The sequence below is a fragment of the Brachyhypopomus gauderio genome, unplaced genomic scaffold (genome assembly GCF_052324685.1).
Source record: "Brachyhypopomus gauderio isolate BG-103 unplaced genomic scaffold, BGAUD_0.2 sc66, whole genome shotgun sequence".
Taxonomy (NCBI): domain Eukaryota; kingdom Metazoa; phylum Chordata; class Actinopteri; order Gymnotiformes; family Hypopomidae; genus Brachyhypopomus; species Brachyhypopomus gauderio.
Window position 1 is genome coordinate 1,907,409 of NW_027506887.1, and position 11,079 is coordinate 1,918,487.

Here is an 11,079-nt window from a genome sequence, read left to right on the forward strand (position 1 = left end):
TACAATAATGCTAACAAACCTAACAGCAACTAACATAATGGAGTAAAACAGCTGTGGATGCTGCCCTACTCAATCCTACCATTTTTATATGAAATATTCCTCCCTGCTATAGGGATTGAGTTTATGGGCAAACATGTTTCTTAATTGGCAGATGACAGTGTTTCTGGGAAAGAGCATGTAAACCTAATCGCAAGCCCCCAATCCCACATCCATCTAGGTAATGAGACCATAAACGTTTAGGTGGGAACTGCAGCAGATGCACAGATAACCTGCATAAAGAGAATGCAAATGTGTTCCTATAGACACCATGACCTAGACTCACAAAGCTACGAGTTCCTGAAAGGCTGCTGTTGTAAGGGTTAAATGTGGACTAGTAGAAAAGGGTGTGTATGCGTATTTAGTACCTTATCAGCACCTACACACACACACACACACACACACACACACACACACACACACACACACACAGCTACTTTACCTGAGCCAGTGGAAGCCTTATAAAAATAACTTTCAGTAGTCCTGTAGAGACTGGATCTTTATAAAGTTAAGGCTCAGTATGTTATAGCCTTTTGTTTTAGGGTGGAAAACAACCGAATTCATTAAATAGGTTTAGAACGTCGTTTTTGATGACAGATGGATGTTTCACTGACATTGTTGCAATAATCATATGACTCGCCTATATAAAATACACCTAACCCAGCCAGACATGACTAATACACATGAACAATAAAATAAAATGGCATTAAATTAAATCAACGTATAATAGTAAACCCCATATATATATATATATATATATATATATATATATATATATATATATATATTATATTATATTATATATTTCTTATAGGCACACATCAGTATGAGAGCAAGGTTCAATATTCATAAACATGAACTGTACAATACATACATCTCTCTCTCTCTCTTTCTGGACATTTGCCAGTCACATATAGATGAATGGTGTATTGTGGGTTTGTACATGGTAGGGCCGTATTGCACTGATCCAGTAGCCCAGTGCAGGGTGTCTTCTTAGGGCTGTGCACTGCTCAGGCTAATACAGACAGTCCTGAATATTCCAGTAGTGTTATTGCATCAGTACTGAAAACAGGAGCACAGGAGTCTCACATGAGGTCTCAAAGATGAGATTAGCTTCATGCAATTAAACATTCATACAAAACTTTTCAAAGCGCCACCCATTTGGAATTGCGTGCGTCATCGGCTGAGATGACTCAGCGTGTGTGAAGCAGGATCCACTGTTGGGTGGCCAACTGCGTCATGTACCAGAGGGGGTGGGATATTAAGTGGTGTCACACCCACTCTCGTTTCTACAGGGCTGGCCAAAAAAAAAAAAAACCTGCCCACATGGACCCAAAACAAATGAAGTTCACAGAGGTCCAGATAGGGCTGCACTAATCCCGACTGCATGATTATATTGATTGATATTTTGTTTAAATTCAAGATACTGAAACACTGAAATATAAGTTACAGATAAAAACTCACAAAAAACAAAAACCATGATCATGATTTGAAATCCATATGTTCCTAATGAACATCCTGTCCTGACATCATGGCAAGAAACCAAATCTCCCAATAAAGCAGAATGCCGGCAGACGCCAGGTAGCGCCTGTCCCAGAGCTGCTGTAGCCGAGGTCGATACGAGACGCCGAGTGTCGGCTCTGTTCCGCTTGACCTTGAAGCATCTGTGATGGTGAAACATCTTCAGTTTGTATATTGGAGCAGCACAAATTCCATAATAGACCAGGAGTCCTCTGAGAGTTAAGGAGAGGCTGCTAGCGCACCCTGGAGTGGATCACTTTGTATTCATTAACCTCCTTCGTTGCATCTCTGCCTCCCTCGGTTCACTCCTAGAGACAGTCTGTTCCAGATCGATGCCAAATCCAATCTCCTCTGGCCTGATGTCAGAAGAGCAAGAAAAAAAGAAAAAAAAACCGGCACCGGATCCACTCCAAGTGGTCTAGGCTGTCAGTGCTAGTGGAGTGGGACAACACAGAAATGAGGGCATTGCCACGACAGACACAAGCGATGCGTGTGAAACATGGGCCCAGAGCATCTCACCATCCAGGCCCGGACATGCGGCTAGCCACGGCATCGGTGCCGGCTCGGGTTTAAAGCCAGTGACGGTAAACATCTGCACTGCGGCTGGGATCGACACAACGGCAATTTAGCTCCAAGTGTGAGGACACGGCGGCATCTTGCGAAATCCTGACTCAGGCACATTTCTGGCCACCTCTCGTGTTAGAGCATTCTAGAAACATGGGGGTTTCAAACAGGATCGACAAATAACCCCCTCACCCACCCTTGAAGCCTGCATGTGACCAAAATACAATAGATAATGAGAGAGAAACAGGCACCACTAAACATATTTAGAGAGGGAGGGAGGGAGAGAGAGAGAGGGAGGGAGGGAGAGAGGGAGTGAGAACAAAATGTGATGCTCCCTATAGAATATCACTAGGCTATTTTAGGGAGGCAGAAAGCCACTGTAGAGCTCTTCGATTGCAGCCAAACTGGATAGCTAAGACCAGAAAGTACAAAACACATAAGCCAGATCATCGCCACCTCCCAAAGCCTGATCTAGCTGCATTCAGGGTGCGGAGGCTCCATCTCTCTCTTCCCTCCCACCTCCCCTTCCCACTCACCCCCCTCGACCCGCTCCTGTCCCGCTACCCCCCGTTACCTGACAGTACGAGAGCCCCGCTGCTGCTGGTCCTCCGGAGCAGGCGGAGGCCCTCCGACCACGAGCGGGACTTGGGCAGCCGGCGGAACAGCCTGCCGAGGCGGCGGGACACCTGGCCGAAGCACGCCCCGGCCGCGGCCGCCTCCTCCGCCGCCCTCATCCCGTGCGCCGCTATCTGCGCCCGCCGCCGCACTTGACCCCAGCTCCACGCCCACTGGCCCCCGGTCGAGCTCCCCGCGCTGGCCCGGTCGTCGTGGTGGTCCCGCCCGGGGCTCGCCTCCTCCGCCTCCGTGTCCTCGCGCGGTGGGCTGCCTTCGCCAGACGCTCCTGTGCGTCCACCATCGCAGGGCTGCGCTGGGCTTTCTGTGGCGTGCTGTAGCTGGACGCCCCACCCGTCCGCCCCCTCTGCCACCCTGCGGCCCCCACCCTCGCCCACCGCCCTCCCCGGCACCACCCCCTGCCTCTACGCTCACTTGCTGGGTCTCTCTCCCTCCGACCCGTGCCGGCTCCCTCGCTCTCTCTCAGCTGCTCTCTTGGTGTTCTCAGGCAGTGAAGGGCACACGCCAGCCGCTGCAGCACCCACTCGTCTACTCCCTCTCTGCGGAGCACTTCTCATAGCCTTCTTAAAGCTACACACACACACACACACACACACACACACACACACACACTCGGTCCGCTTCACTCCCGTTAACTCTAGTTATCTCTCTCTATCTCCCTCTTCCTCTCCTTCTCTCCTCTGCGCCTCGATCACACTCCCTCCCTACTTTCTCCCGATGCCGTCACTCATGGCTGCTCCACTTCCTGTGTGTGTGTGTGTGTTTGTGTGTGCGTATGTGAGTGTTAGAGAGAGAAACAGAGAGAGGGAGAGAGACAGCAGCGGCATGAAGACAGACGGAAGCCCCATGTGCCGTGATCCCAGCTGTCTTGAAGGACAACGCACCTGCACCACGCAACAGTTCTGCATAAACATTCACTTCTCCCTCCCCCCCCCCCCCTCTCTCTCCCTCACCCCACCTCCTTATCCCCTCTCTCTTTTCTCTCACTCTTGCTCTCTCTGTAGAACTCAGGCTAGATTGCGTTGTGAGCTCTGCTGTGTACCGGTGTGGACAGTTATGGCTCAGGACGAGGGAGAGCAGCGGGACTGATTACGTGCTGGCTGATCTATAAATAAGTGAAGAGAAGAACAACAGTGTCTTCTGAACCTGTGCAGGTCTGCTGCAGATGAGTCAGGATAAGGGAATCTAGTATTCCTCCTCTAAGTGACTTTTTAGGACCTAGTCATCAAGGTGTAATGATGCAGTGGTGGATACACACACTGTCAACAGCAACACACACTCACTGCCAAAACCCGAAAGTCAGAAACATCTGAAAGAGGAGTCTGATGTTTCCCACACAAACTAGTCATGTTAAATGATATGAGATTAACAGCATCATTCATTTTCTAGTTCTAAAATGGGGTAAATATATTTATATTCTCATAGAGACAGAGACAGAGGGTGAGAGAGAGAGAGAGAGAGAGAGAGAGAGAGAGAGAGAGAGAGAGGAGCCAAAAGGTGATGTAATTATAGGCTGTAACTCCCCATAGCTCTGTCACAGTTAGCCACCTACTTCTACCTTCTTAAGAGGAAGAGGAGGATACACTGTCCTGTTAAATCACTTGGCACCTAAAGCAGTGCGGATGCTGTGGAGTGTTCACATTCGGAGTCCTAAACCCTGTAAAAATCACAGGCCACGTTGGGCCATAACGTCCTGAAAGCGTCCTAAACCCTGTAAAAATCACAGGCCACGTTGGGCCATAACGTCCTGAAAGCGGAGTCTGTGGTGCAGCCGCAAGCCCGTCTGAGACCGCTCCGAGCCGTCTGGCTTCCTGCGTCTGTCGGCGTGAGTGAAAGGAGCTTTGAAAAGCGCAACACAATGTCTCTCCTGTTCAATAAGGCTCTGAACAAGGTTTGGCTTGTGTGAGCAAAGCCACTGCAATGTGTGCCTGCATGGTGTAACGTATGTGGAAGGCAGGCCAGGGGGGCCTGGTGGCCCGAGGAGGGGGGCTGGGCGAAGGGGCAGCGGGCCCGGGGGTCCGGGGTGGGGGGACCGTCCCACGGGAGAGGTAACCGGGCAACGACCTTGCACACCATCTCCTACTGTCCATCCGTCCACAGAGGGAAACGTGGGCAGCGAAGATAACACCGGACCCATGCTCCAGGGGTGGTGTGGACCCCAATCCCAGCGATCAGGTTGTCCTGAGCAACTGCGGAGAACTGGACGACCAGTGGCCAGAACCAGAGATTTACAGACTCAAACAGTTAGATGAGAGATAATATTCCCATTTTGCAAACTTAATGTTCAGCGACAGAAGGGGTCAAAGATACTTAAAGCACCATTTCCTCCTCTGAGAGGCCAAACAGAGGACAAGAAGTTGAACTTTCAAATGCCAGAGTACCAGAAAAAAAACAGACAGAAATGGCCAATGGGGTTTTGACAATGAGCTTGTAATGAAGCTTCGAGTTTGACACAAAGCTAATCTCTCTCTGTAGTAATAGTTTATTTAAGCCAATTTTTTTACAAAAAAACTAATTTGACACCTTAATGCCTCAAGGAGTTTAAATCTGATAAATGGATAAATGTGTACTGCAACAGGGATTAGGGTGAAGAGCAGACACATACCATGCCTCCATCACAAGGAAAAAGATGAGTGTAAAGAAGAGAGGGAGGGAGGGAGGAGAAGGCTCACTGCTTATATAAGCCAGGTTAGAGACACAAAACCAGACTGCAAGGGTTCGGTATATCGGCGGAAGAGGGGTGGTGAGGGGAGATGAAGAGATGGAGAAGGGAGAGGGGAGAGATGGAGAAAGAGGTGTCCTACGTCAGCAGGTCCTGAGGATCAGTGAGCTGTGAACTACACTGATAACCCAACTTATATACCCCACTGATAGCCCCACTTATTTACAGTAGTGTAGTCCTAAAAAAATAAGTGGGGGGTTGTTTTTGGTGTGGCGGTGTAGCGATTCTAAGTTGTTGAGCGGGGGGGGGATCGATTGCGAATTACTAGCGCATCATTTATAAACCTAGCGTTTGACGTAACAGTCTCAGCAAGAGCAACATCCCCCCACGACCCCCCCACTACACCCCTGCTTATATACCCCACTGATAGCCCCACTTATATACCCCACTGATTACCCCTTATATAACCCAACTTGGGACTACAGATCGGCTACTTATCTGAACATAATCAAAGACGACGAACTCATGAAAGGGTTGCCGGTGATCAGGGAGCACAGCCTGGGTGCTGGACCTGCCTGCCCTGGGCAGACCCGGCTGGCAGGTGAGAGTCCCACTGTCAACTGGGCGTGGTGGAGATGGAGCTGCACTTCCTAAGCAGATGTCCCAAATACAAATTACAAACACATTTCATAAGCACATTTACAGCATCTGTGCTGAATCTCTAGACTGTAGGACTCTAGAACTGACATGTGTGCAGAGATGGCTGATTATGCAAACTGAATTTTAGCCTCGTCATAGCCTACTGGACAAGCAGGTATCACCCTCCCCTTTGCTGTTCAGGAGTGTTGACTGACTGTTAATTTGTTTTTTAAAAAATGGACTTTCTTTTATTATTTTCCTACCAATTATTTGCCTTCCTTGTTTATGATAAGTTGCTTTGTCAATAATTTAACTTGTTCATGCAAACTAAGCTTTGTTGAGTTGAACTGTGACAGAGAGAAAGGCAGAGAGAGAGAGAGAGAGAGAGAGAGAGAGAGAGAGAGAGAGAGAGAGAGAGAGAGAGAGAGAGAGAGAGAGAGAAATTAGGTAAACCATAGGCATTCTAAGAGCTGGGTAATCCAAACCAACAAAGGCAGGCTCTGGACATCTTTTGATGTCCATGGTAACACCGCACTGTGACTGGTCGTGTGTGGCTATGGTGCACACCCCAAATATATCTCACTCCACTGGTGGAAACCTTCCTCACCCTCCTCATCCTCGCTGCAGACCCTGCCACTGCAGTGACTCAGCCAAATGAAGCAGACATGTTGGGCTTATCCGTGAGAAATCACACATCTGGAATGGGCATAACAAACAGGACAGCATGGCCTGAAATCTTTAAAATCAGATTACCAGCAGCATTTTTGTGTATTCAGAGAAAGATGAGAAGCTCTGTTTTATGAGGGCTGAGAGAGAGTAGAGAGAGAAAACAAAACAAAAAAATGTGAAAAAAATGAAAAATAGACACAGAAAATAAGCTGTTTATGGTATGGATGTGACCATAATTAGGGACTGTGAGTTAGAAATATGGATATGTATGGACTTTAGCCTGCCCTTACCACCACAGCCTCTTAAATACATAATTTCCCAGCATGCCATGGTTGTAGCCCACTTCAAAAAGAGTGAAAGAGCAAAACATTTATTTTCTGCATTTAGTTGAGCTCTACCAATAAGCCATTTGTTTGTTTTGGGGACCCCCCCCCCTCCTCATAAATAAATAAACAGAAGTGCGCACACATTTAAGAATAACAGAATCTGACATTTCAAAAGTGAAACACACACACACACACACACACACACCCTCAAAGGGGCACTGGGACTTTCCCACAACAAGACGTGTGAAGACCAATCCTTCTTTAAATTAGAAGTTTAGGAGAAAGAGGAACAAAGGTTGTGGCTCAAGAAGAATCTCCCTTGCCAGCCAAAACCTTCTATCTTTCACAAGGTCACATTTAAAATGTCAGTTACAAGCTCTCTCTCTCAATTCAGTTCACTTCAGTTCAGAGAGCCGTTTTAGCACAACCACTGGCAGGATCTCTCTCTCTCATCATTGTATTTATTGATAATATAAACTATCAGTGCTTCCTCAATAGGTTGTATGAACCTATAAAAGTCACCAATCTCCTCCCCCTCTCTCCCTCTTTTTTCTCTCTTTGCCTCCCTCTCTCTCACTCCCTTTCTCTCTTGCTCCTTAGCACTGTGCCAGCCTCCATCGTCCACTGAGAGGGATAATAGCTCTGCTTCGCTCCTGGCAGGCCTAGGAGATGTAGCAGCCCCAGCTTAACTCCTGACTGCAGCAGAGACAGAGACAGAAACAGACACATACAAGAGAGAGAATCTGCCCATTTTAGTGGACAAGACTTGGTGTCCATAAGAGTGCCACAGTCTGCCTCACCAACTTTGAGGCTCAGGGGATGAGTAGAGTCCCTGAGTGATCAGGGAATGATGAGAGTCACTGAGTGATCAGGGGATGAGTAGAGTCACTGAGTGATCAGGGAATGATGAGAGTCACTGAGTGATCAGGGGATGAGTAGAGTCACTGAGTGATCAGGGGATGAGTAGAGTCACTGAGTGATCAGGGAATGATGAGAGTCACTGAGTGATCAGGGGATGATGAGTAGAGTCACTGAGTGATCAGGGGATGATGAGTAGAGTCACTGAGTGATCAGGGGATGATGAGTAGAGTCCCTGAGTGATCAGGGGATGAGTAGAGTCCCTGAGTGATCAGGGGATGAGTAGAGTCACTGAGTGATCAGGGGAGCTACCCTGAGCTAGCGGACTGGTGAGGCCCAGACTGCATCTTCTTGAGGAGCAGATGGGAGATCGTGCTGTCAGACAGTGTGTGCAACCTTCTCCCTGCACTTTTACCATCCTCTCAGTCGCAATAAAGCCACTCACTGCAGTGGGCCGCAGTAAAGGACTGCAGACATACTGCCAGCTCAGCAACACACACACACACACACACACACACACACACACACACACACACACACACACACACACACACACACACACACACACACACACACACACACAAAGGCACATAAAGGCACGCTTTTACTGTTTTGTACGCCACACCAGATTTTAAAAACCACAGGTACTGCAGATGAGATCATACGTGCTTTACATACACAGCTTTTGTCTAATGGGCATCGATGCATTCTACATCAGTTGATGACCATACTACACTGTGCTCAGGATGTGTTAGAAGCAGAAGATACACATTCCTTCCAATCACAGGAGAGATAAGGACACAGAGCACAGACCTGTATCGCAGTTCAGCTTCGGAGTTTCAGAAAAGTCCCTATCCCTTTGACAGACCATGACGTTCATATCAGTGCATGGCATATTTGAGACAGATGAATCATGGGAAAGGAATGTTTGGTCTAATCATTTCAGGGAAAAGAGAGGGAGGGGTGTGGAGGAGAGGAAGAGAAAACCTGCTTACAGCAAAGCATGATGGGAATCAACCTGGGATTAACATCTCTGTTGTGTTTTCAGTGTAGTCATCTCCATATAATTGAATGTCCTACAAATTACTGGTTTGTATAAATGTTTCAACCCAATAATACCACCAAACCATATGTTAGTATATAAGATACTGTGTCCAGATATCAACATGAATAAGGGAATGTGTAAACATGCTGTATAGTGCTGATTTAGCTAGAAAACCTTCCATTCCATAGAGTTCATTCCCTGCAAGGGGAGAAGTGACAATGCAATTAAACACACACAAACCTCATGTTTTACTACCCAACAGCTCTGTCTCTGACACATGACATAGTGAAGCACAAAAACAAACAGTGACCTTTGCTGGGACACCCTGCCTCCTCCTTCCCTGTTTGCCCCCTTCTTCCTCCAAGACCCTTGCATCCTCCACAAAACCCCCAGCTCATATCTGAAAACATCGTTTTGATTAAATGCTCGAGGAAGACATCACAGCATGACTCCAAACACAAAAACAACCCCCAAGCTCTCACAGCAGGAAATACTCCCCAGACCCAGCATCTCATTAGCTTCTGGTTCTGGATATAGAGGGTTCCACTCCCTGCTCAATCTGTCTCCATCACCCATGCGTCTGCCTATATGACCTGCCCCCTTTCCCGCACACACATGCGGCTACCTCTCTGCACAGCTTGGCATTAAGCAGTCAAATAAGCCTGAGCTTAGGAAGGACCCTGATGGGCTTACTTTAAGAAAAGAAATATCTGGATGACACGACTGGACAACGCATTCTTCTATGGTGCATCGCATTATTCTAGTTGTACATTCACCTTTTACCTTGGAAACACACACTCGCTACTGCGTATGAATCCAAACATCACATTCAACTAAGCAGAACTTTCCTTTCATTAAAAAGAAAAAAAGTTATTTGAAGACTCGTGTCTGTAATTATCCGGCATTCTCCTTCCCACTTTAGGCTTTCCACCACCCATTCAGGGGCGCAAATGGCACTGGGGACGGGGGGGACATGTCCCCTCCAGATTTATATTGACCCCATCCGAAATCTAGCATCTACAAGCATAAACGTATATATTGTACAGCTTGGTCCCCCTCACTTCAGAATTTCCATCTGCGCCCATGTACCATGTCACGATCCTATAGCTGTTGCAGAGGGAAACTCAGAATGAATTTAACTTGCATCACATGCAATATTGACATTATGTAGCAAGACAAACGGAGGCACTTACGTTTACATCTCATCGCTTTGCTCTCTATCCGGCGGCTGCACGCGTCGCACCAGTCCTCGAGCGCCTTCACGGCGGCGAAAAGGTGGCCCTCTCCGTTTTCCTTCTTCACTCTGGGATCATCCTGGTTGAAGATGGACCATGCCTCCCTCCTAGGACGCTCGATACGCATCAACTTTACAACCCCCGTTTTCCCCTGCGTTAACCGGTCAAGCTCAAGCCCTTCCAGTACCTCTCCGCGGTACGACGAACGTCTCCCCCCGGAACGCAGCGATGAACTACAAAGTTGGTTCGTATCCGCGGTCGTGTCCTTCACCGAGGGTCTCCGACCTCCTGCAGCAGAACTTCCGAGGATGCCGTTATTGTTCCCGTTCACGTTTTCTCTGTCAGTGCGGCTGTGCTGAAACACACGAGCCGCGTCTTTGTCCGTTAACACGGCGCTTTTTACGCATCCACATTTGGGCGTCTCGGAGGCGTCAACGCGGTCCGCGATCAAGCGGTCCATACTACGTGGCGGTTCGGCGGTGCTGCTCTCGCTGTCTGGGTCTGTTGTACCACCACGGGCTTCGGAAGGCTGTTGGTGATTTATCGATACACGCCACGCCGGGACTGCGGCTGCAGGGCCAACAGGCTCAGGCGTGCGCTTCCTTGTCATCATCCCGTGCCACGATTTGCGTGTTAATTTCTTTCGCTCCAACGGTTTCTTAAAGAACTGTTTTTCCGAGTCGAGGTGGTGTTGACCCAGGTGTTGCCCTAACGTTACGGACGCCATTTGCTTTCAAGAACTTTGTGCCCGGAATATAAACTACACTGAAGCGACAGCAGTCGTGACGCGCACTTAAAACGACCCACAGGCTTTAAATGTCACCGTAGTTGAGGATGCGCACTCTTAAAGAACACGCCACCCTGACCACGGAAACTACACCACTCAACACA

The 11,079-nt window shown here is 48.3% G+C and overlaps 1 protein-coding gene across 1 annotated transcript in view; it reads right to left on the minus strand.

The window, feature by feature from the left end:
- The window catches only part of rassf5 (Ras association domain family member 5), a 33,365-nt gene extending 22,343 nt beyond the window's left edge, over positions 1–11,022 (minus strand). The window contains exon 1 of the mRNA XM_076989229.1: positions 10,147–11,022. Coding sequence (XP_076845344.1) covers positions 10,147–10,915 — 769 coding nt within the window. The 5' untranslated portion in view covers positions 10,916–11,022. The remainder of the gene's footprint in view (positions 1–10,146) is intronic.
- Positions 11,023–11,079: the final 57 nt, after the last annotated feature.